The sequence below is a fragment of the Sylvia atricapilla genome, chromosome 4 (genome assembly GCF_009819655.1).
Source record: "Sylvia atricapilla isolate bSylAtr1 chromosome 4, bSylAtr1.pri, whole genome shotgun sequence".
NCBI classification, from domain to species: domain Eukaryota; kingdom Metazoa; phylum Chordata; class Aves; order Passeriformes; family Sylviidae; genus Sylvia; species Sylvia atricapilla.
Genome location: NC_089143.1, coordinates 9,041,813 through 9,068,452, shown reverse-complemented (window position 1 = coordinate 9,068,452; position 26,640 = coordinate 9,041,813). Strand labels below are relative to the sequence as shown.

At 34.5% G+C, this 26,640-nt stretch overlaps 1 protein-coding gene across 1 annotated transcript in view; it reads left to right on the top strand.

The window, feature by feature from the left end:
- Window positions 1-24,869, top strand: part of SLC30A9 (solute carrier family 30 member 9) — a 33,970-nt gene extending 9,101 nt beyond the window's left edge. The window contains exons 7-18 of the mRNA XM_066317060.1: window positions 598-656; window positions 1,369-1,436; window positions 3,734-3,836; window positions 5,616-5,671; window positions 6,968-7,103; window positions 7,564-7,603; window positions 8,028-8,099; window positions 8,558-8,665; window positions 9,586-9,751; window positions 14,180-14,309; window positions 16,965-17,078; window positions 18,592-24,869. Of these exons, the coding sequence (XP_066173157.1) occupies window positions 598-656; window positions 1,369-1,436; window positions 3,734-3,836; window positions 5,616-5,671; window positions 6,968-7,103; window positions 7,564-7,603; window positions 8,028-8,099; window positions 8,558-8,665; window positions 9,586-9,751; window positions 14,180-14,309; window positions 16,965-17,078; window positions 18,592-18,636 (1,097 nt within the window). The 3' untranslated portion in view covers window positions 18,637-24,869. The remainder of the gene's footprint in view (window positions 1-597; window positions 657-1,368; window positions 1,437-3,733; window positions 3,837-5,615; window positions 5,672-6,967; window positions 7,104-7,563; window positions 7,604-8,027; window positions 8,100-8,557; window positions 8,666-9,585; window positions 9,752-14,179; window positions 14,310-16,964; window positions 17,079-18,591) is intronic.
- The last annotated feature ends 1,771 nt before the right edge of the window (window positions 24,870-26,640 follow it).

The window sequence follows — 26,640 nt, the reverse complement described above, 5'->3', positions numbered from 1 at the left end:
TTGTGTAATATTATTTTTGTTATCCTTGCTGGTATTATCAATAACACGTACAGCCAAATCAGTAGTTTGTAATGTATTTGGATCTGTCTAGTCAGTTAAAATCACACAGGAGGCAATACTGCTTCAAGATATTTAGTCCAGTTGTCTACCTTAAAATGAGAGGTCATTTCTTTTGAAATAGTTGTGCCACTTGAACACTATTCTGTAAAAAAAAAAAAAAAAAAAAAAATAGAACTGCAGACACATGTTAAGGTATCTGTAAGTGTACTGAAAGTGCAGTCAGGGGCCTCAAAATTTTTATTGACCTGAAGAATAATTTTTGGATATAAATACAATTTCTGAATTTGCAGAAGTATATTTTGAGTTTTTCCCTCTGTGTGTTATCATTTGTTGGTAGAAATCATAACAGATTGTATTTGGCATTTTGCATGAGTATAACAACATGTGTTTCTGATTAACAGCCTCAAGAGAGGAATTTCTTCTCAGATAGCTCATCTAACTCTTGTTAGAAGTTGACTGCTGCATAAAAAAGTAGACTTTAATTCCTGAAACTACTGGTTACTAGTATATATTCATGATGTGAATTTTGTACTGCAGATCTGTTTAGAAACCAAAGGCTGTTGTGGGAATACAAGGAGTTCTTTGGAAATACTAAGGTAAGGACATTTTCAACTGTTTGGCTAGAAAAGTGTTGTGAAATGTATTATGGCACTTTTTGAAGTAAAATTGTGTAACTGAGTATTACTGGAAGTTTTTTTTTTGCCCTGTAATATACCAGATCTAGATCTGATTTTTATGCAGTAGTAAATGTTATGATGACAGCATGAATTGATTCCTACTGTGACAGCGTAATCCACCAGTAACAGGGGTTTTTTTTGGTTTCCTTCTTAGAAAAATTGCAGCTGTACTCACGATTTTGAGTATAAGCTATTACTATGTGTAGTGAATATATTTTTAATTTAAAAAGTTTCTTTAAGAAACTAAGTAAGTTTCTTTAAGAAAGAAGACCCCAGAAGATGAATGTAGAGTCTGTGCACTGCTGGCCCTTCCTGTTTGCTGAAGCAGACACACACCCTAGGTCCAGGTGCTTGGGTGTATGGAATGATTCCTTAGCAGGCTCTGGGCCTTAAGGCTGCAGTGGCCTCTGCTGGAGACTTCACTGGATATTTATCTTTTTAATAGCCAACCATTTGTAGAAATATGTAAAACCCAACTGCAGTTTGGCTGAACACTCAGTAGTAAATTAGTTGCCTTCAAGAACTTTTGCAATGCAGGGTAGTGCAACGTTTTTTATTTAATAATTTGTGTGGTAGGTGTCTCGTGAGATCAAGATTAAGTCATTAAATAATCTGTTATTTCTTTATGTAGCCACGCTCCAGTACAGCAGCTATGTTTTTCAAGGGACCAGGGAAGGTGGTAATGGTAGCAATTTGCATGTAAGTAAAAAAAAAAAAGTTTATGCAAGTAAAAAGCAATTTGTTTATATTATCCTGGAAACAGGAACAGTGTCTAAAATTTTGTGGGACCAAAAGAAGCAAGTTTTAAAGCTATCCTTTTTTCTTGCTTCTTCTTGAGAGGAAGCTTTTCATACATTATAAAGAATCTTCCATATAACCAACAGAAAAGACTTTGCTTCTCTTAATACTGTTACTTCTTTTGTAATTGAAAAGGGGATGTTTTTGGAGTTTTTTCCTTTTCCATGTTTTACAAGTTTGAATGAAACAAGTTAATGATCCTGATGTAAAGCAAATGATCACAGAGACTGTCTGGCATGAAATAGGAGGAAGTGTGTTAAATTTCAGGAAATGAAGGCTAAAACTTACTTGCCATGAAACCTTGCAGTTTCTAAATATGTTTTTTGTTATAAAAGCTATTTAATTTTAAAGACATTACTGATATCACTGAGCATAATAGAAAGAGGAAAATACTTTTTTTGGCCCAGAAAACAAAAACATTTGGAGCAGGAAGTGACTCTTTGAGCTTCTGCAAAACTGTATTCTTTTATCTGGGGAAGAGAAATACAAAGCTCATTTGATGAAAACCTCCCTCTTTACTGAGTATTCCACTACTAACTGTTCAGTGTCTTCTAAGTTTAAAACATGTAAGAATTTTTAGCATGGATATTTCTAATAAAAAAAAAAAAAAAAAAGACTGGAAGTGTTCTGATCATTTTTACCTCCTTCTGTTTCTTGCACTCCTACAGAGAATGACAACCTTTCCTCCTGCTTTGTAGACAGAGCATTGCTGTAAACATTGCATTCTTTTCATAAATACCTTTTGATTATTGGCTATTTTTATATAGGAATTCCTGCCAGGAGAAGTTTGTAGAGACAGTTATGGTGCTCAGTCATCTTTTCATGGAGATGTTCCAGAAGTTCAAGCTACTCTTGAAACTCAAATATCTGCTGGCTTTTCAGAGATTTAAGTTAAGGCCACCATCAGTGCTCCTTTGTTTGTGGTCTTTTTAATGGCTTTTGGCTTTGTATCAAGAAGGATCAATCTGTCTTAACTTTTCCAGTTAGAATTATTTGGTAGACTTTTAACAAACTTCAGGCTTCCCTCTTGAGGATGAAATGTGGTTCAGTCAAAAGCAGAGTTGTTCTATGAATCCGTGTGTGAGGGTATAGACTGGCTGCACTGGAACAATCTGCTAATAGCTTTGGTTTGTGTTCTGTTAAAGTTTCATACTTTTAGGTCCATGCAGATAGAAATAAGGTAGCTAAATCAGTCAGTTCAGTCCACTATAATAGAGGAAATACTTTCTGAAATGGTGGTCACGGATGTAGAAATGTGACTTTGTTTCCAGCCAAATCAGAGCATATTAGCTGCCTTCTCAGAATGTGCTGGTTATGCTTCTTCTAACTTGAATATGATTTCTGGCACATGTTAAAATATGCTGCTAAAAGATGTTGTTAATAATTTCTTATAACAATTTATTTAGATACTTAACAAATCGGCAATAAATAAAAGTCATGTTAAAAAAGATGGAGGAGGCTGTTATAACTCTGGTCTGATTTTCTGTGCAATATGTTTGTAGTAGTTAACCTGCTGATTCTGATAATGTTGTAAATGAGAATGTAGTTTTGGACTTTGTTGCACAAAGGTAACTATTAACACCATAAGACAATGTTTATTCCAGTAAACCTGTAGCTGTAAAAAAGTCTTCACAATTCACACTGAAAATCTTAATGGAGAAGTTCCATAGATAATTTTTTACAGTGTAATCTAGTGACATCCTTGTCTTCCTGTCTGTTGGTCTCACATTTATATCCTACTGAGATATAAATTTATATCAGACATTTATATCAGACTGAGGTCGAAGTAGGGAACCTTTGCACTACAGTATTGGGTGAGGATGTGTAGGAGGCAAAGGATTGAGAAAATAGAAAAGGAAGTTAAGACTTGTGTTGTCCCACTAGTAGAAAATTAGTTGTTCTAAGTAGTGAATGTGATGGCAATTTTCAGGAAGTATAACTTATTTAGGACTGCCAAGAAGTTAATGATTTCTGGAAAATTAACAGTGTCTCTTTATCAAGTTTAGCTGAAAGGACTTCTTTCACAGTAAGCATGCAGAAAATGTCTATGAATTATATGTCTGCACAGCTCTCTAATTATTAAACTGATATTTGAGTTTATGCCTTTCTGGCAGGTAACTCATGATTGTACAGCACTTCTGGTTTTGCTGAAAATATTAAGCGTCAAATATTCTGTTATTTCTTTTCTTTGTTTTCAGAAATGGGTTGAATTTTTTCTTTAAGCTACTTGCCTGGGTTTACACGGGTTCTGCAAGTATGTTTTCAGAAGCCATACATTCTCTAGCAGACACATGTAACCAGGTAAGTATTTTTTCCATTCTGCTCAAATCAGTACTTGTAACAAAACTGGGAATAAAGACAGATACTTACAGTAGTTGTAGTGCACTTGAACTAAGAAAAAAAAAATAGTACTCTTCTTAAATTGTATTAATGTAAAAATGAGAAGTCAGAATGTAGATTTTGAAGTATTTTAGAAAGAAGTTGAAAGAGGGCAGTTGCAGTAAGGACTGTACAGGTACTTCATGGTTCATGAGTGGTACTTGAAAATGTTTTTGGTTAATATTTTGGTTAAATGTTGACATGAAATGCTTCTGTCAGTTATTGGAATACAATGACAGACTTTGTTACTTATTCATCTCTAGGTAGAATAATGATTGGAATTTGAGCATCTTGGTTTGTTTTTCTATTCCTAGATTATGTATCAGCCTCTCACTGCACAAGTAGCCACAAATATGGCACGTTTACTTTGAGAAGTGGAGTGGCAGGCTCAGAATTGGACATGTAATATTAACGTGCAAGGGATCAAATTAAAGTTGTTTTTTCCACTGTTTTCTATATTGTGCTTGAAGCATATGTTACGAGACCTTGAAGTGATATTGCAAGGCTCTGGGGGGGAAAAAGTCAATCCTTTAAGAAAGGGTTGAAGGAAAGGTTCCTGCATCTCAAGCAAGTGGAGTCCTTGGGTAGCTTGTAACTCAAAAAATGCAACAGTCTTCTGCTCTTCCAAATTTGACGAATCTGTGGCACCTTAGAGCAGACTGAATATCTTGAAAAGTCTATTAACAAAGTTTTGGCAAACTTTTTGCTTGAGTTGGACGCAGTATGCGTCTCCATAAAGAAAGGCTGAGTTGACAACTCACATTTTGTATGATAGTTTCACACAACCTTTCCGCTTTTCCACATGTACAGTGAAGATGGGTGCTCCTAATTCAACTGATAAAACTTAAATTTATGGGGAGACCCGCCTTAAGGTGCCAAATGTGTCAATGTACAGGTGAATCTAGTTTGATAGTGGTATTACATTAATTGGAGAGCTATTCTGTTTTTTAAATATCAAAGTTGAACGTTCCACTGAAATGTGGAGGGTTTGTTTTGTTTTTTCAGATAATTGAGTGTGTGGTTTTGGGAAAAACACAGGAGAAACTGTGCTGCCTCAAAGCAGCTTGCTGCTACTAAGACTAAACTATCTGCATTTTAATACTTGTTACTATATTTCCTTATCCATAGTCTTAAACAAAATGTATGCTTTGCAAAATTCAGATCTAGATTTATGACTTACTGCATCAACAACTTAATACATCCCTAATTAAATACATCCCAGATAGGCAATTTAAATAGCAGGAGGTTATTTCTTCCTTCAAAATATGCTGAAAAGTTGCAGTGTAAGGTTACTGCTTTAAATGTTGTCATCACCGTACTACACCACAGTCTCAGTATAATTTCTTTTCAAGAGGGATTTATTTAAATAGCTTTGTTCCCTGAGCAACTTCATTCCTTCATGCTGAAGCACAGCAACAACACTTCTGATTGCATGTAATGTTCATTTTCAGTTGCGATTCTAAAATTATAATTAACAGTAATTATATATACACACCAGATAATTGCATGTATATTATATATGTAGGTATAACTAATAATTTTTTGGGAGTGGTAGATGACAAATTTTGAGGATTATGTTCCAGCTCTAATAAGATATCAGTAGCAAAGCATATATGCAGTTCAGCAATTTACATCTGCCTTTACCTTTCAAGTTGATACCTAATGTTTCTAATTTTTTTTTTAACCTCTTGTCTTAAATAGGCCTTGCTAGCTTTGGGCATCAGTCAGTCTGCAAGGACACCTGACCCTAGTCATCCGTAAGCTTTTTGAGTAAATAAAATTTTTGGTAATTATATATAGGAGTAAGATTGGTTCTTGTTTGCGCATCACCTTGTTCTTTTTCCTTTGCTCTTTTGTGTCATTGCTGAAATGTATCGTTTCTGGTATTACAACAGATAAAATAAGAGTTTTCTTTCAAGCTCCAGGAGTTGCAGTTTTAATGGCTTGGCGCATGTGTTGGTTTTTTTTGTGCTACACTTTTGCTATGTTTTAATTGATGTTATTTCTCCAAGTTTTTCTGGGCTCTTCTGCCTCTTCCAGCCAAGAGATCTACTTTTAAACACTGTTCATGTGAATCACAGGATTTTTTTTTAAATAAAAATCACCGTGGTCTTCCTTTTTTCAACAAAGGGCTTTTATACAAGCTACTTGTGTGTTTTATATAAACTGCTCTTTCTTTGTATCTTTCTTTGTATCCTATAATTGGGATATTACTTATTAAGTTCTTACAAGTTCATGAAAGTTATAAGCTGTACTCTCCATGATATTTTCTCAGTGTTGACTTGTTTTACTCCTCATATGTTTGGGCAAGTCATTCATTCTTTAAGCCCTAGTTCAAACTTACGTCTAATTTATGGAATTCGTTATGCTTTTTTTCATTAACAGCATCAATAAATTCGAAAAATTTAAATCTTAAATTTGTGCAAATATTTATCATGTCTCTCATTTTTCCACTCTCACTTCTTTCCCTTCTTCCTCAGTATAGACAAAAGAAACACACTGTTTGTAGATGGAATTAAAACAAGAAAAAGAATGAACAGACTTTTAATATTGCTTTAGTTCCTCCACTGCACTTAAAGTGCAAGTGTCGAATGTCTGTAATGAGCTCAACTACTGAGAGATGTATAAATTTTATTGCCTTTAAATTAGCTTTAATAATTATTGTGACTGGCTACTCACAAAACTAGAGTCTTCATTTAGAAGTAGCATTTCACTAAAATCTAAAAGTGACACACGAATGTTGTTTATTTTGGGGTTTTTTTCAGTAGTAAAATAAAATCTTTGGCCATTGTACAGCAGCTAATACAGCTGTTTAAAAACAAGTTAGGAAAATATTTATGCTTGATGTCCTTGCATGTATTAGATATCCTTTTTCAGGTGGGGTTTTTTTTCCCCCCTTGGATTAGATTGGATGTAGCAGCTTTGTCTTAAGTAGATGCCAAGTCATATGATGATAATTTAAGACATGTAAAAATTAATGGCACACATTGAGATATATTTGTAAAAATACAGAATCTTACATTCCTAAAATAATTTTCTTCCCTTTCTTCTAGGTATGGTTTCACAAATATGCGCTATATTGCCTCCCTGATTAGTGGAGTAGGCATTTTCATGATGGGTGCAGGACTTTCTTGGTATCATGGGATCATGGGTTTACTCCACCCTCATCCTGTGGAATCTCTTCTCTGGGTAAGCTAATCGTGTTTAGTATTGTATTTAACACCAGTAACTTGTTGAAAAATAGTCGGATAGTCTGAAATTCACTTCCTGAGTCGGTTTGAATCCCAACACAATTACCTTAAACCATTCTTAATGAAAGTGTATTTTAAGGAAAAAAAAAGTCTTTAAACTATAGTTGATCTTGCAGCAGAATGAGCTGTTCTCCAAATCCTTCAGCTTCCTTTCCTATCCCCCCTCCAAGAGGTTCTCCTTTCCTCCTCCAAGAGTTTCTCCTTTCCTGTGTTGGAATATATTGCGTGATTCAATTATTGTTGGTTCCTTCTGTTCAGGGGCAATGATGTAGCACAGTGGGTAACGTGGTTCTGGAATGCTGTGTTTGAATAGCCTGTGGTGAAGAGATCTGTAGAAATATTTGTATAATATAATACAGTATCATATCTGATTACTTTTTTTTTTTCCCTCCATACAGGCATACTGCATTTTAGCAGGGTCATTGGTGTCTGAAGGAGGTATGCAGTTTTATGTTAACATTTAAGTATTTGTAATCTCTTAAGATTACAATGTCAGTAATTACAATAGTAAATGATGCTTGCTTGCAGAGTGAAGTTTTAAACTCTCTTGCAAATACTTGTAAACAAACAAATGTGAAAACTTTTTAATATATGCCTATATAAAAGGAAGTTGAAGAACATAATATGGAAAGAAGACATGGATTGACTTTTTGGTATTAAGTTATCTATGGATATAACTGTTCTGATTTGTATGGGAGATACGCTTGTAGAAAAGAAAGCAACTATACTTCATTCAAAGTACAGATAATCAGAGCTTTCTAGATGATCTGTTGCCATGATATAAGGAAAAGTTCCCTCTTTTCAAAATGGAAATAAGTCCTTTTGCCTGTAGCAATTTTCAGCAGCACCTTTGTTGTTTCAGCCACCCTGCTTGTTGCTATAAATGAAATTCGGAGGAGTGCTCGAGCCAAGGGTCTTTCATTTTATCAATATGGTATGTATCATTATAGCAGTAAGGTATGTGGTTATTTAAAACACAATCTGTTCACTAGTATTTGCATAATGATAGAAACAATTTTCTGTTTTCCCTTTTCCTTTCGCTTTATTGATCTGTTTTGTATTCTGCTAACAAATAACATTTTGCAAATTAGGTGAAAACTGTTGATTTAAGATTGCTACTTAAATACTTGGCTAATTGCATGTATTTTTCAGGATAAATGCCCCTTTTCATTTTTCTAACGTTTTTGAGAAGCTTCCATAATTAGGCTTGTTCTGTGTATATATAAATGCTTTGAGAAGTGTGAGAATATGCAAAAATTCAGTTTACACCTATATAATTGCATAAATTGCTCTCTTAAATTGCCGTTGTTAGTATAGTTTAAGTACTGTGCATTACGTAGTAAAGCTGAGCTTTCAAAGCAACATAACTTTGTTTTTGTTCTGTGTGTGCAGTTGTGCAGAGTCGTGATCCTAGTACCAATGTGGTGTTACTGGAGGATGCTGCAGCAGTTCTGAGCGTGGCTGTAGCTGCTACCTGTATGGGGCTGACTTCTTTAACAGGTAAAATGCTGCACAGAGGCAGGCAGAATGTGGATTTCTTCCCATGCATGATATGAACATAGAGCTTTTAGTTTATATTGGTTGACTTAAATGTGTCTCTGCTCTTCATTTCTGATACTTGTACTCTGTAAGCAGATTTTTGAGCTATTTTGTCATACAAACTAAGAAATTTTTTAGTAAAGGTAAGATGATCTGTATGCCAAGTGGTTCAGTGTATGTCTTTGCTGCATAGTTAAGTTTTCTAAAGAGGGATGATTACTTATTCATCCCTTTTTGAGTGTTGATTTTTTAAAGATAATAAATACTGGAATTTTATTTCTTCTGGCTTCTAACGATTTGATTGCAAGTTTCATTTTTTATGTAGAAGTAATTTTTAAATTTCATTTCTTGTTTCCTTCATCAGCTTAAGAACAATACTGTCTCTATAGGTCTGAACATGAATAACAGTTCGAAACTTAATAAGTATTGTTTTCCAGAAATGGTTAATACTTGCAAATTTTTGAGTTACTGATAAAAGAACACTGAATTTTGTGCTGCTACCTATGTTTTAGTGTATGTAACTTTGTGTATAAATTTATGTTTACTAACACAGAAACACATACAGATAAGAGTTTGCTTATTTATTAGTTCTGCAGGAGACAGGAGTGATCAAGGGACAGGAGGGACTTAAGGTTTTGTTTTATGATAAATTGTTTTGTCCAGCTTCATCATGTTCCTCAGTAGGAAAAAAAATCCACTGAATTAAAAAAAAAAAAGTCAAATAAGTGACCAACTGAAAATCCCACCAACCAAAAAAATCTCGCCAAAAAGCAAAACCCAGAAAACCCCTCAAAAACTATGTACACTTTTCAGTGTGAAATTGGAATTCTCTGTGTGTTTTAGAAATACTCTGTGAAACTAATTCAATGTATCTTGTTTAGGAAACCCATATTATGACAGTGTGGGGTCTCTAGGTGTTGGAACTTTGTTAGGAACTGTGTCAGCATTTCTAATCTACACTAACACTGAAGCCCTGCTGGGACGATCCATTGAACCTGAACAACTGCAGCGGCTCACCGAGTTACTAGAAAGTGATCCTGTAGTAAGGTAAGAGTCTTTACAGCCCAGTCTCTGCTATAAACAACCAAAAGCAAGAAAATAACATGTAGTGAGAGAAATCTGGTAAGATTATTTTTAGTGTGGAATTCTTCTGTATTGAGATTCTAGAATCTTTGTTATTGCTAACTTCTATTTCTGTGCTAAAGCTTTCATTAAAAGAAGACTTGTACCTCTCAGGTGTTCAACAGCTAAAAAGGCATCACAGATACGTCCTAACAGTCACGTTAATTGCAGGAATTGACAATGACCTAATGAGAAAGCCATCACAAACTTAAAACTATTTTCAAATTCATGAAATGCAAGCACTTAAATTATAGTGTTATGTTGCTTGGATAGTTTATTAGCACTTTAAATATTTAATTCTATTGCTGTTAATATTCAGTGTGTGGAATTCTGTAGTTGGCAGGACGTGGTGCAGTAGCATTATGATGCAATGGATTCTTCATATTACATTCCTATAAAATTAACTCATTGCTAATTTCTCCTTCTTAGCAAGTCTGCAATTTGTTGTAAACTTACAGCTCATTTGAATTCTAAAATCTTTCTTAAATGCTTTTCAATGAGCTATCTTAGCTTTACCTATTAACTTTGATTTAGAAGCAAACTTTTTTGTTTTCTTTTAAATCCTTATTTAGGAACGTATCTCTGTGTAAATCAGCTGAAATATTGTGGTGCTTTTTTTATCTGTAGTTATTTTTGAGCTGTGGAGGGATAAACCTCAAACCCATTAGTTAAAATGAGAGTACGTGAAAGAAACTAAGTGCTTCATCATCACAGTTCCAAGCAAGTGGTCTGGGTGACATGCCCTTCGTTCCAGAAATTAAACAAGAATCCTATTTGGAATAGAAATCTGTAAGAATTTTCACATGTCAGTAAATCAAATATTTGTGGTGGCCCTGGATTAGTCTGAATGGGGAAGGATGTGTCAGCAGTGCTGTGTTAGAGTAGGTGAGTTCACATGACTTCTGTACATGACTTCTGTAGTTTTTTTTTTCAAAGTTGGCTTTGGCTTGTCTCAGGCTGAAATAATAAAATTTCTCCTAACTCAAGTACCATTTTATATTCCATTTTATGGGTGGCTCAAATTTCTCAACAGAGCAGACTTAGTTCATGTTCTTCTTGCTATAGACATTTTGTTTTAAACAAAAAGTACTTTAATTTAAAAAAAAAAAAAAAGCACGAATAATAAAAGAAATAAAGACTTGTGAGAAACTGCACGTTTTTATTTTTTTGAGGTTAGAAGCTGAAACACGTTTGAGTGCTTATCATACCCTCTGTATTCACATTGTCTTCGGTGATCTCTTTCTTAGATATATTTCATTACCAGCTTTGATTTCTTTCAGTGCCCAGTTTGTCTTTGACAGAGTTCTTAGAACAAGCCTGTTATCTCTAGCTTGGTTAATGTATGTCTTCTAATAAGACACCTGGTCTTAATCTCAGTTCTCCACAAACTTATATTACCCTTGCTTTTTACTAGGTAAAATTTGGGGAAAAGCTGAAAACAAACCAACCAAAGGCTGAAATAAGGAAAAAAATATAGCAGCTGAAATGACAAAGCCTTTTAAAATTAAGTATTTCTTCAAAGGACTACTGTATGTTTTCATCAACATAAGCTTTGGACTTCTAGCAGTGTTAGCATTTTCTTGAATATTCAGAGTCGCATTTTCTAAAATGGAGATGTATACTAGTGTGTGTCATACTCTTACATATCCTTCTGACACAAACTGTAAAAGAAAAAGCTCCTGATTACTGGTCTGCTTCTAAAGCTGGGACTAATAGTTGCCTTTTTATTTCAGCCTTTCAGGGTTTGCAGTTCTCAGTGCAATGCTTTTTGTAGTTGCTACTCCCAGAATATTCCTCTCTAGTTCTTTCAGGCGTGGTTTGCAGTGTTTATTTTCAGATGTGCTTTGCCATATCAGAAGGAGATATATTAGGGAATCATTTAGTATTCATCAGAAAGTATTTTAGATCCAAATTGACCAAAGGCTCCAGGGGCTCTGGTAACTACTCCTCAGCCCCTGTTAGCACCATCACTTAGGTTACTATTCCAGCAATAGCTTGCCTGAACATCATGATCCACTGCTAATTATGAAATATTTGATTATCAGATAATACTAACGGCTGTCCTACTAAAATAAGTCTCTGTGGTGGTGATATTTTTTCAACTAAATCTTGATACTTTAATTTTTTTTTTTTTTAAACAGGATTGTTTGACAAGACCTACATTCCCTAAAATTTTAATGATTGGGAGTAGTGTTCTTAATATAGAATTATTCTCCCCACCTTTTTAACTATTTTTCCTTCAGTTGTCATGTGAAGTTGTCCTCACTTAAATGGATGGACTTGTGGATTGATCTTGAATATTGGCACAATGTTGTTAATCTGGTTTGGTTTTTGTTTTAATTCTCATCAGTATTGCAAGATGAAAAATTAATTTTCCTTCACAGTTATTCTTAGTTCTTTTAACTCAAATACAAGTCTTATCTTTCCTGGGCAGATTATATGCACTAAGGTAGACTGTCTTCCTTCACATTTATAGAATATGCTTAATTTCACTGAATTTTATCAGGTTTAATGGGAAGCTCAGATGTCACTTACCTTCTTGCTTAGTTCTGATAGGCACTTGATATGTCTTCAACATTTTTGAATCATGTGCTTCCAAATTCTCTTTATTGAGCACATCTGTTATCTTAAATACCCTCTCTGGGTTGAAGTAGTTTGATGTCATCTAGTTTACTCTAAGTAATCCTTTCTTGATTTGATAACTTCCTGCAGAATAGTTGTGTGAATTGGAATGGACCTGGAAAGTCTTTATTGCTAGCTGGTAGTTCTTCTAATCTGCTTAAATATTTACTAAGATGTATTTTTTGGTGTCTCTGTATTTAGTTCATGTTCCATTTCTTTTTTTTTAAATATGCTTACCTCTCTTCCACCCTGAGTATTACAAGAAGTATTCTGTAAAAAATCCCTGTGATTGTTCGTCTTTAAGTTTCTGTCTCCTGTTCTTTTTTGGCTGTTCATTCTAACAGCTCCTTCCAACATACATGCCTTCTGCTTTCTGCCTGCACTGCCTGTGGTGTTATTTCTGCTTTATAAACATTCAGATGCAAAGAAGCATTTCTAGTTGGGAAGAGTAAATTTGCTTGAGACAAAGGGCATGCTAAATTTACAGATTCTGTGAAATTGCACAATTTAGCAAAATATACAGAAGGTAAAGTTTGGTACTTTCCATCAAGTGAGCTGCATTGCTGAATTTAAGTTTTGTGTTAGAATTTACTAAATAGTCAAGAATGCATTTTTCTGTTAATAAAACTAAAAGTCTTTGAAATCTTTTATACTTGTTTTATTTTGAAAATGTCAGAAGCAAGAATTTAAAAAATATGAACTTTTTGTGATTTTTGTCCCATGATTTAGTCTAAACTTATTTTTTCTGACCTTGATGGAAAAATGTGGAAGCCTACTCTACAGTGGCAATTTTAAATTTTCTTGGCTTAGAAGATAAACTGAGATTTTGTTAATATAATTAGGAAAAAAATCAAGTATTTTATTTTGTGTTTATTTCACTTCTGAAATTCATCACATCTTGATCCTGAGTTTGCTTCTTATCCCATTAAAATTAAGAGCTTGTTGTTTACTACCTATATTCACATATCAGAATTTGTCCAACAAGCTGGAACAAAACTCTGCTACAGAAACCCAGAATTTTTCAAAGAACCAAAATATAAACATTAGAGTTTTCATGTTCTAGTATGTATTAGGAGCCTTTAAATAAATATACATTTTCAGCACTTACAAACATGATAAGCTTGATAAGATGTGATTAATAGTTCTAAAGGATCAAAAATTAATTCCAAACACAATATCTGTAACTTATGTCAAATATAGTTTTTACAATTCTCTAAAAGATCATGCCTTTATCAACTTTAGGATAGGATACTTCTATAATTGCATTTCATTAATTTTTCATTAATTAACAACTGGTTATTCTTCCTTGCCTCAGAATTGCAGGTACTTAAAAACTGTTAAATAGTGTCATGTATATGCGCAAAAACTTCTCTGCAGTGGAAAATAAGTGGGACATAAACTTTTAACATGGAAGGGGGAAGTTCTCACATTTTTAATTGTGGAATATTTTTTAACTGTTCTAAATGTGGGATGTTTCTAGTTATCTGTCTTTTATTGCAGTGATTTTTAGATGTGTTGATGTTGCAGAAACCTGTGGAAGTGATAAAACAAGTTAAACATAAATTAGTATTTAATGGAAGTGTGAGTGGGCTCAATGAGGATATTTTGTCAAAGATTGTCCTTTTAAAATTACAGGATTGCAGTGACAATATTGTTAACATGAGAAGTCAAACTAGCTAGTGGTTTGTTCTATGTTGTTTTACATTTTCTTTAAAAATGTATACGTTTCAGAGCAATTCATGATGTTAAAGCCACCGACATGGGAATGAGCAAAGTGAGGTTCAAGGCAGAAGTGGATTTTGATGGACGTGTTGTTACTCGGTCTTACCTGGAAAAACAAGACATCGAACAGCTGCTACAAGTATGCTGAAAAATTGCTTTTGTAACCCCCAATATTTGATACTTAATAATTTCAAGCACCTCTAAACGCAAGACTTGTAAATGGATGAAATACATTTCACTTCTTCATTTGAAGGGTTGCAGGGTTACTTCATGCTAATGTTTTAAATGTACTTAGAGATAACTGTATTATGTGCTGCTGAAAAAGAGCTACTTTTGGCTAATAAGGTTGTGGGTTTGCTCCCTGCACGGGCCATTCATACAAGTGTTGTGTTTCCCTTCCAACTCAGAATGTTCTATGATTCTGTGATTGTTTTGTTAGAAAATAGAGATTTGTAAAAAAAATTGATGAGAACATAATTCTTCCAATACATTTATTGAATTACAAGACATGCAGTTAAAACTAGAAGCTTATCACCTGCAAATAGGCATCTCTTTTGGCAGAGCCATTTGCCCTGGGCATGCATGGGTGGTGCAGTGTTGAGATTTACAGGTCCAGCCATTCAGACTCAGTGTGAATGTGGATTGCTTTGTCACATGATGTAGCATTTTGATGATTTTTAAAAATTAATCATCCTTCAGTAAGTGTCGGTCTCTGATTTCATCGGTATGGTTTCAGAGCTGCTTTTCTTAAGCCATCTTTTCAATATAGAAATGCAGAGCTGTTCTCTGCTGTATTTTGTATGGCAGAACTATGAAGTATGAAGAAAATATTTATCTGAATAAAACAAGAGTTTTAAGTGAGCAAGTTATTATGACAGGACGTTTGTTTTTTTTCCAATGGTACCTTGTTCATGTTCATTTGTTTGTGTACAAAATTTCTTTCTTTTTTACCCTTTCAAAATGGAATACAGATTTTGTCTGTCCATTAAACACAATTTACAAGTTACGTTTACTTCTAAATTTTACATTGCAATTTTAAATTGTTAGTCAGTATCTCAGTTTTAAAACATGTTAATGTCAAAATAAGAATTATGTATATATAGTGCAATATCTGATCTATTAATCTACTGAATTTCAATTACATTTTTGAGAGGAAGAGTGCCATCAGCTTTGTACCACTGAGACACTGCAACTTTGCCTGATTTTCTAATGCCAGTTGCTTTGCTGTTGCAGTTTTTAGCACACTAGTCTCCTTTTAAGGGCTTTGTTAGCTTTTGTTTTTCACCTGCTATTCACTTTGGGAATTGCATACAACCTTCACTAATTCTTCCAATACTTTGAGTATTGTTGGGAAAGATCTTTCTGATTGATTCTAGGTTGGCAACTGTGTCTTACACAGGTCATTGTTGTTTCATGTAGTAACCTCATGTCAGCTATAAAACTGTCACTGAAGGATGTTCCTTTCAGTGGGCTTCAGCCATCCAAAGTCAAATGCAGACAGTGTGCTTGCCTTTTGACCTATACTTTTTCAAATAAGCAGCTTATTCAACTGGCACTGCTGTCAATGTTATTCTTTCTACAGTTGTCAAATATTTGTTGAAATGCTGTCATTTAGATTACCTTGGTTTTCTTCTTGTTACAATTGCTGAGATTGTAGTCCTGGGTTATTGTGGTCGAGATATGTTTTAAGCTTGCTCAATTACATTATTCCTCTTCAGTTTTAGGGTACTGAGAAGGGGAAATAAGGTGTTGTCATGTACTTGTATGCACAAGAAGAATTAGCTGTTTCCTAGTTTATTTCTGTTTACAATAACCTGTTTGCTCTAAACATACTGCAACTGAGATAAACTACAGGACCAATGGCTTCCAGACAGCTTGGTGTGAGACCTCTAAGGAAAGCTCACTGAAAGGTGATAGACATAAAGTAAATACGAGAAAAAAATTCTTTACTGTGGTAGAGGGTGGTGAGGCAGTGGAACAAGTTGCCTAGAGAAGTTGTGGATGCCTCATCCCTTCAGGTGTTTAAGGATAGGGTTGGATGGGATTCTGTGTGACCTGGTGTGGCAGAAAGTGTCCCTGCCCATGGCAGTGGGGGAACAACTAGATGATCTTTAAGGCTCTTTCTGACCCAAGCCGTTGTATGATTCTGTAGCAATACTGTGGCACCTGCTTTGGTGCTGCTGATGTCTGTCGTTTTTTGGAGGGTGGAGTTTAACATCCTGTCTTCCTTAATCTCATTCCTTCAGTTTCATGTGCTGTTGTTCTCTTAGTCTGAGTTCCTGTCAACTGTCTTCAAATTTCTGATATTATGGAGGAGTCATATTTACAGCAGCATTTGTCTTAATCCTTGTGGACTTTCAGAGGAGTTGGTTATTTGATGCCCAGAGTAGGCAGGGTAATGAAATAACAAGAATGTAGAAAATAGAGAAAGAGCATGGTACCCTCGTGTATTCTACCTTGCTGTGAGGAATACCTCAGAAACTTCTAGAAAATGAATGAAATTCTCTAAACTTATTTGGAAAGTTAAGGAGGAAATAAATTAAAGATAGAAGAAGGTTTTTTATCAAATGCAGGTGATAATGACAGAGCCAGCTGTTTTCAGCGAATGGATGCTACTCTTCTGTGTCTTTGAGACACAGGAACAGATGATGTTTTGAGAGTAAATGGCAAAAGCTGGAGTGTTTTGTTTAGGGGTTTTTTTTCCTCCCTCTTGAAATATGTCAAGACCCTCTAGAGTGTTATTCCTTTATTTTCTTTTCCTCATCTCAATCTCTTAAATTTAATTTCTTCCTAGGAAATTCAGCAAGTGAAAACCCTTGAAGAATTAGAAGCCTTTATGCTTAAGCATGGTGAGAATATCATTGACATGCTGGGTGCTGAAGTAGACAGACTTGAGAAGGACCTGAAGGTAAATTTAACTGCTTATTAGTGAGTACTTATTCTGTGAAATATTTTAAACAATATCACTGCACCTAATTTCTGGGATTTCATTTGTAAATATGAGGGAGGGGAAGAAGTTGATATTACAAATGCAGATTTTCTTGCTATAGTAGTATTATTTTAGTTCTGACAACCAGCAGATCCTTACTTTACCACTGATCTATTGGTTGTATCTTTTGTTCTATTTTATACCAACAAAGAACAAATTTTCATTCAATAGACCTGAATGTGTCTTTTTTACTGTATTCTCAGAATGTCAGACTATTTATAGGCTGTTGTATTCTGTTTTGGCCGTAAAAAAAGTAAATTCTCTTTTTTTTTTTTTTTTTTTTTAAAACTGGCTCTTAGAATTGTGTCAAATATTTCTGGGTGATGGGGACTGCTACTCAACTTCTTTCAGTCTTGTTGTGGCCATACAGAATTTATTTTACCTTACAAAATAAAGATAAGCTGCGTTATCTTTTTTTTCATTCTGAAATTTAAATATCCTCTGGCTGATGCAAGAAAGGGTTGTTCCCATTTTTAATTCTGTAAGTATCTTGGGGCTGTCAGTCTTACCTTCCTGGCATGAATTCAGAATTCCAAGTATACTGACTCTCAGATAAATGCAGTCCTGCCATGACTGTCTCTTCTAACCATTAGAGAAGTGCCTCAAGAGCATGTCCATCCTTGCTTGTTATATTTCATAAATATTCTACTTTAAGTTTCTATCCCTAGGGCTGTCCTGTTTAAGAATCAAATTTTTTTTTTTTTTAATTTTAATTATAACATATGAATCAATTCTTCATGCATGGTTTTTGAGCAGCAGGATGATGTCTAAATTTTTTTATAAACATACTGCTTTTTGGAATAGGCATATATATATATATATATATATATAGCAATCATGCTGGTATTGAATAGGGTTTATTAATATACTAGGCATATTCATTCACGTGCTGGATGTCTGAAGTCATGACTTTCTCATGGATTGTACAATTTATGTAATGGTGATAACATATTTCTACAATATCAGAAAATACATATTTCTTAATAGAAACAGTGTTCTGAATCTGTATATATAGCTTCAGTGGCATAGAACAAATTATTTCAGAAATCTTACCTGTTATTCAGGTAAGTATCTGTTGAAACTTTAAGAAAGTGAGATACCTATACATACATGTATCTGAACAGTTTATATAAAACTCGACTGCCTTGTTAAAATTGAGAGCTCCTCCATACTTTATAGAGCATAAGAACTAATTTGTCCATGATGTTGAAAAGTATTTTTCAAACAAAAAGATGACTTAGCCTTTCAAAAATGCCTCATAATACGGACAATGTTTATTGAAACCCTTCCTCATTTTAAAATAGTCCCTATGTTATCCAAAAGGGGATCTATTATCCAGTTGACATCATCATACTGGAAACACGTTATTTGTAACCACGTACAAAAATGTATTTGAATATTTTCAATACATTGTTTTTAAATTCCATTTCAGCAACGAAACCCTGATGTTCGTCATGTGGATTTGGAGATACTGTAGACTTGAACAGGAGAGATCTTCAGGTTGCTACCCTTGTGGACACAAGTCCTGTAAAGGGCTGAAAAGCTTCTGAGATTGCAGTGACCTCAGCACCGTACCTCGCTTCCTTTGCCCTAGGCTTCCTGGACTGTTAGCACTGCTTCTGTTTCTGGAAGAGCGCTAGACTTGCAGACAAAAATTTCCATGGCAAAATCAGTTTCAAAAAGCTACTTGAGTTAAAATCCACAGGAGAGTCTGTCCAAGTGTATTTACTGCGATCCAGAGCTTAAAACTTGAGGTTTAATTAGGCAAATACAGCTGCCTGAAACTATACAACACACGTAGTTTTTCCATTTGTGTCCCTTTGCAGTCTGTTTGCACTCTTTAGTTTCTTTCAAGATATCATTAAAGGTTCTTGGGAGATATTAAGATTAGATAGGAAGAGTTTGTTCCAGTGGAACCTGCCAACCTTAAGCTGTAATATTTCAACTGTGTGATTGTTTCACAGTTTTTCTTTTCTATGAGATAAATTGTTTCAAATGGGCACTCGCCTTATCTCAAGTACCATGACCTGGAAACCTGCTTTTTGCCACCATTATGATTACAACTGCACTTCAGGAAAACAAGGCTTTTCACCTTAGAGGAGCCAGCTGTATGGGTTTAGCCAGAGTACATTAAATTACTGTGAAAAATTACTGCGTACAAATTTTGGTGCACTTCCGCTCTTTAAATTTTGTTTGGTTTTTTTCCTTACTTTGACACTTGTTTTCTTATTTGTAAATATCTTCACATGTAATCTGGGAGATATTTATGGTAGTATGCTTATTAAAAGTTACCTGGCATTTTTGGCTTTTTTATATTTTGATAGATTCTATTGCCAGATATGGTCTTTGCTAGAAGATGCGAGAGATGTAGCTGGAATGTATAATAGTAAAAAATTATCTATTTATAATTAAACAAATTAATACATTGTATTTTTAATTTATTTACATTTAGATGTTACCTGAATTCCAAACCACTTACTCTGAATTTTTTGATAACTTGACCTTGCTTGTTTGGGAAAGTAGAGTAATTTTATCAGTGGTCCTCACCAATCCAGTGATTAGTTTATAACTTTGAAATGTGAAATTCTATAACTGTGTACAGTTGTCGCAAGGCTTTCTGCAGTAGGTACTCAATTTGTACCAGATTCTTTGAGACCGAGCCTTTATTAATAAGGCCATGAGTACTGAACATGCAAGTTGAAATATAAATGAAATAACCATATTTAAATAGCACTGAGGAAAATTCTTCATGCACTTTAATGTAAAATAAGATTTGCTTGTGGGGTGACAGGTGGTAATAAGACCATCCTAGTAACTCAGTTGCTGAGTAATGGCTGAATTGCTGAAAGAAGAAATGTTGATATCAAACACAAGTCTTCAAAAATCAATGTAAGATTATTTTATAAGAATTGTAGCAAATAATAGTGGAGACCAATATGTCCAGATCTGACTAAAAGCATTTACAATTTTTTTTTTTTTTTTCATATTAGGTGTCACTTACCAGTGAACAATGACAATTTAAAATAACATGCCTTTTTGACAACTGCAAAGCACTTTGCATGCTGGTCATTTTAAGGAGAAAAACATTCCAGAGTTAAGTTACAGGTGGGGCTTCACATGCAGTAATTGTGGGTGAAAGGATCTCCTCAGTACCCTTTTCTATAATCCCTATTCACTGGTGGCTTCTTTATAGCTTATTACCTATTACAGCTAATTCAAAAAAAGGCTTACCTTATCTGGTTTTCTCCTATTGTAAAACTAGCTAGTATATTTAAGCCTGATGATTTAAAATGCAGTTTAAAGGTAATTTGGAAGTCTCCCATATCAAATAAATAAGGGATATTTTAGCAGATTATAAATAATTCACCTTTCTCCTTGCCCTTCTATGTAAAATTCATCTCATCTCAGTATGCACTCTCCTGGTATTAGTCTTATTCATGAAGAGCACTGGAATCTGGTAATGCATAACATGTTTTCTTCTCCCTAGAATATTTATATGGAATTTGTATTTGAATAAACACATTAATAAACCAGTTATTTCAGAAACCAAAAACCTGAAGAGAAGTAAAAACTAGGAGAATGTTCTTCCTGCAGAGGTTAGAGAAGACAGCCAATGTTATCCAATTGGTTTGCATGCTGGAGTTACTGATGAATGAGTAGTGTCAGTGTGCACTTTGCAGGGCAGAACTTTCCCTGCAGGGTTAGTAAATGTTATTTCAGTAGCAAAGTGTAATTTTCAAGAGGAGTTATGAGCTTATATTCTTACAGGACATCTACTCCAAAAGCCTATAAAAATGTTTTTTTTATTCATTGGAGATGTAATTAATCTGAATTCTGATCTTAGTTTCCTTATTTGAGTCAGAAAATTACCCATCCACACCTTTTGCTTATATTCTAGGATTGAATTGAGTTCCTTGTCTCCCAGTTACTTTACTGATTATAGCATCACAATATGTTAAATTCAAGATGCCAGGATTTGAATGTTTTGGGGTACATTACTGTTGACCAGTCTGAGGACTCAGTTCCATTTTTTAAAGTGACCTGGAAGGTGATGTACTACAAAAAGGCAGGCAGGCAGACTGGTTTTGGCAGTACCTTGTAAGTTTACATTGTCATGCATGTTGATGAACTCCAGTCACTAGTTGAATGAACTACTGATTCATTGAACCTGCCAGTTGCAAAGGAATAGTAATTCCAAGCTGTTACATTTTAATTTATATGTTATAATTTGCAAATTGTTTTTAACAGCTATGACATTTTTACTGCTTTTTTTCTTTAACTGTCTTTATAGTCAAAACCTTGAGGTAATGTGGGTCCACTACTTAGTTTACTTTTGTTTTCATGTTTTTGGGGAAAACAATTAGCTAATACATTTACATTTACGTGTTAGAGTCCTCAGATTAAAGAGCTGTACATGTGTGGAGGAGTGAATTTTTCTTTATCACAAATGCAATTACAGAATAGGTTTTTTTTACTGATTTTAAGGAAAAGAAGTGAGGATTTACCTAACAATAAAGTTATATTCTAGGATTTTTTCAATTAAGGTGTGATGTTTTAAAATAATTTATTTCTGTAGACTGGCCTTGCAGGTTCGGTTTTTTTTCAAATTATGTTCAGAATACGGCTGCCCTCTCTGCTTTGTGGAAGATTTCTTACATGCTATGCAGTGACTCATAATTCTGTAAAACTTGCAATGTTTGAAAAACTTGTCTTAGTGTTCCAATATACTGAATTATTTTAATAATATAATGGCTGGATATTAATAATACCTTTTTCTGTAGAATATTTTTTTCTGTAAAAGATAAAATTTTGAAGTGATTATCTTTCCCCCAGGAATGAACTTCAGGTCTAAATTGTCTCCATTATACACTGGAACTCAGCGTTTGATGTGGTGCCCCTTTCCCCCTCCACTTTTAAGGCATTTATTAAGGATATAGTGGTAGTAGTAAATACCCCAGTGGATTAATGTATTACAGGGACTGTTTGGTGGTTTGTGTTCTGGTCCAGAAGTAGTGGGGGGAACACATTTTTTAAGGAGAACTTTGCATCCTTTATTCCTTGTGAAGCATCCTTGACTTTTTAGACTCTATTTTTTTCCTTCCTTGAATTCCCACATGGATTTTATTGCTTTAAAGTGACTCTTACTTTTGGAGGAAGAAGCTATTATGAACATCTTGTGTTTTTAAAAGCAGGGCTGGATTCTACTCTTGATCTGTGAATGTTGAACTGTACTTCTTGTTCATTAATAGTTGAGAATAGTGATTGCTGTTTTGAAAGCTACAAACCATGTTAGCCAAAGCCAAGTTTTTTGGTTCTGTCAGGTGCAGCTTTTTCAGCTGTATCGGGAGACTCAGTTTTTGAGAGATTTCAACTGCCCCCTGTGTACACAGGAGTGTACAGGAATGTTTTTAGGTATGTTTTATCTAGGTTATACATTGATTACAGCCTTGTGTCCTCTTTATTTGTAATAATTTCATCTTTTTTTTTTCTGCAACAAAGAAAGCATTATAGAAATACCTCTAATAGTGATGAGTACATCAAATAGAGTCTTCATGCAAACAGTTTTTATGCTCTAGTCTATTCAAAGTGCGGCAATTTTTTAAAATTGTCAATGAAGTAATAATTTTTCTAAACTTGACTTAGATATAGAGGAAACCAGAGCACCATATTGTTTAAGATTTGAAAACAAAGCATTTCCTTTTATATTCATATTTTCTTGAGGCATTTTGGCATGGTTGAACAACAGATGAATATTGACTCCTGTACAGAACCTGCCCTTCTGTGCATACCTAAAGGCTTACAGAAGTACAAAATGACAGTGAGCTTTTTTCCTTCTAGCTTAAGTATTGTGCTGCTTCTATTCTTATTGTTGGCTCTGAATAGAGAGTACCACTAACACCTCTCTTGCAGTTTACCTGCATAATGTAAATGAGAAGCTGAAATGTACCAAAAAGAATTTTTTTTTTCCTAGAGGGTTTGCATAGCTTAAGTTATTTTTCTTTTCTTGTTAGTGAGACACAAATCATTACGATCAAAAGTAGACTATATTACATAAAATAAGAAATAGGAATCCGGGCTCTAAAGTACAATAGTTCAACTTTTGAAATATATGTCCTTCGAGGAAAATAAAATGGAAACTCTAAGTGGATGTAGGGTCTATAGAAGCTGCAGTCAGTCAGGCTTTGCTGAAGCAAAAGAAACTGAAAGTATAGGATAAAAAGAATACAAGGAAGGAAAAGACCAGATATGCTGAGCACTTGGAAATAGGAAAGGATGAAAATCATCTCAAACACTTGTCCAGAAATAAGAAATAATGATTGGAAAAGCAAAGAACAGTAAGAAATTATATTTTATTAGAATGCAAAAACTAGGTAAGGATGAGATTTTCTTTCTTTTATGAATATTCTGATAGTTGGGTAATTCCCCCAGCAAAAACTCCTGTTTTTTTTCCTGTAATGAAAATCAGAGCTTCTGTCTAGCTATGTCCTGATGTGGTGTTCAGCCTTGCAGGTACAAACCTATTTGTCCACTGAAAACTAAGGGTGATATAATCTCAGTTGTTGGTGGTGAGGTATGTGTTTGGTAAGTGGAGGGTGAATAATGTTATTTGTGGAAATGAGAGCTGGAATGAATTAAAGTGAAAATTAATTGATTCTTTTAGACAGAAGATGACTGAAGCACCATACTGAACGTGCTGTGAAAAAAAAAAGTGCTCTGTTCTAAAGTCTACAGAATTCTTGCGGTGGACTGTGGCCATTGATGAATCCATTAGTCTGTATTTTTCAGTTTGCTGAGAGGTCTGTGGATAAGCAAGATTTCTAATTAAATCGCATTCTGAAAAGGAGATAAAACATTCAAAATGCAATGTGAAAAGGATGTATGTTTTTTAATATCGCAGACACTATAGTACGTTATAATAAATAGAAAATATTCTGTATTATGTAGGGTGCTTGTGGACATTTATTTTCCTGGCTAAATGAAAGCCACGAATTAAAATAAAAGGTCGTGGTTACTTTTTATAGATGTTACACTAACAGCAAGCCCAGTCAAATTTTTATATAGCCAGCATTCATAGTTCTGTTCTGGGAGGAGGCACCTGCTAAAATAGTGGAATACAGGTCCATAATCTAGCATAAATTTGGGTTTTGTAATTAAATTTAGTCTGTGTTTAAAACTTTAAAGGTTGTGATCAGCTGCTTCAAATCTGAAGTCAGAAGAAAAAAGAAAGCAATGATGTATAAATGATGTAATATAAAAGGGATTTTGTAAGTTTCTCTTTAATTAAATATACTGAAGAACTGTGTGAGAAGTGTTCGAAAAATGCCTAAAGCGTTTGGAAAGCATTTTGGCTGTTGCCAAGATGGTATTAAATTTGAACAGTGAACATTGGATTGAACAACAATGAGAATTTTTCACTCCTGGTAGAACTTTCAAAGGGCAATCTCAAAATTTATTTTTCCATACAGCCTTTTAATCAGATTCACCAGCCCCCTCCCCACCCTGCGCCTTGCATTTTGGTATATTGGCTTTTTCATTCTGTGTCTTGGTTACTCCGTATTAGTGTGGGGAAGTCATTTTGATTTGTGAGGTGTAGATATTGGAATACTTACCTGCATATGTTCTTTGTTTTGTAATTATACTTGAACTCAGTACATTCTGTATCATGTCTGGAAGTTGTAATTACTCAGTAAAATGTTACATAGCCAGTAAGGGTTGTCTTCTGTTAATTTAAGTAATTTTATATGTATTGGAAAAGTAACCAATAACATTGGCTTTAGTTAGCTGATGATTTGCTACATTTCTGAATTCAAATTGCATATAGCCATTTTATGGATGCAAAACAAGGGTTGTGTCCATCTATTTGTAATAGTTATTCAATCTGCCTTTGCAATGCTGGCACTCTGTTCAATAGCATGAGTGTGGTGAGGAATCAGCCTGCCCAGGCTGGCCAGGCTCTGAATCTGTTCTCTGAATCTCACTGGCAACTCTGCCTTTCATCCTATTCACCACCCCCTGCCCTCAAAGAGGGCAGTTCCTTCCCTAGTACTGAGAAAACTCTTTCTGCCTGGCTCTAACACCCCCCTGGCACTGTCTCCAGTTGGGACTAGATGTCAGGATCCAAATGTAAGGATGACATGAAGAAAGACAGTACTACAGATGGGTTGCATGTCTCTGTACAGTCAAGGGTATGAAGAATTCCTTGAAGAGGTTGGATTTATGTGTTAGGCTTGCATAGTAACCATAGTTTCACAATCCCAGCAAAGCTGTCCAAGCCTCTTCAGAAAAAGCTTGAAATCAGTCAACTTTATAAAGGATTTAATATACTGTCTGGTACACTAAAGTGCTACTTTTTATCAGTAATACAAATAAAACTGCTTATTTATCCAGTTACGGGAAGAAGTGCTTCTAATTGGGCTATAAATATATGTAGTTGGAAAAATAGAGTCAAAAATGTCAGAAATCTGGCTGTTGAAGTGGAGAAACTTCGAAAAACTGGAATTTTTGTCTGTGGTATCAGATACCAGAAATAAAGTGGTCAAGCAACATACTGCAGGAAAGAATTTGGCTATGCACTTACTGCTGAAGATGTATAAGGCTATATCCTTATTGATAAAGATGTTTCATTTCATAGTTAAGAGACTCCCTTTCTCAAGACAAGTTTGTTGACTTCCTATAGTTTTGTTGTGTTTGGGTTTTTTTTCCTCTAATGAACCAAATGGCACAAGAGCCCTCTGAGCAGAGAAGTGACAGGCTTGAGGGCCTCATCTCTTGTCTGTTTGACATCAAGTTCAAATACTGGGCTGTCTTTGGGCTGTTGGAATAACCAAGCAAGTGGTCTAAGCCACTTCAAAAGAGGGAGAGAGCTGTGTCTTTTCACATAATATAATCTGGAATCTTCAAAATCCATTCTTTTATTTGCTGTCTATGGCATTTACTGAAAGGCCATTCAAAAATCGTTGTGTTAAATGGGGAGTAATGGGTTGAAGTGAGACCTTGCAGTCAGCTGGTTGAAGGTGATCTTAAAAGTTCTGCTCAATAATGAGTTTTTTCTGCTTTGCAAATATTTTATGAGGGACTTATTAAAATAGCGAGGAAAGTAAACCTTCCTTTAGCATTTGAACTAAACTTTTTTTTAAAACTTGAGAAAAAGGGACATAATTTCTGCTTTCACAGAAATTGTGCCAGTTGAGCTCCCAGTAAATTATGTGTATTGATTTACCCAAACTCTTGGTGATTTAATTTTTTTTTTTTTTTATTTAGACTTCAGTTCTGATGCTGAGTTGGGGCTTAGTAAGATATTTTCTAAATTCTCTTTCTGACACTTGAGGTGACTTAAATGTTATTTATTCACTGCTCTAGTGTAAAACTGATTTTCAGTGTTTCAGAGAAGTATTTTTTTTACCCCAAATACTGATTGAACAGCTACTATTACCTACTCCTCAATTTACATTAAATTGGGCTGCTCTGGATACACAAAACA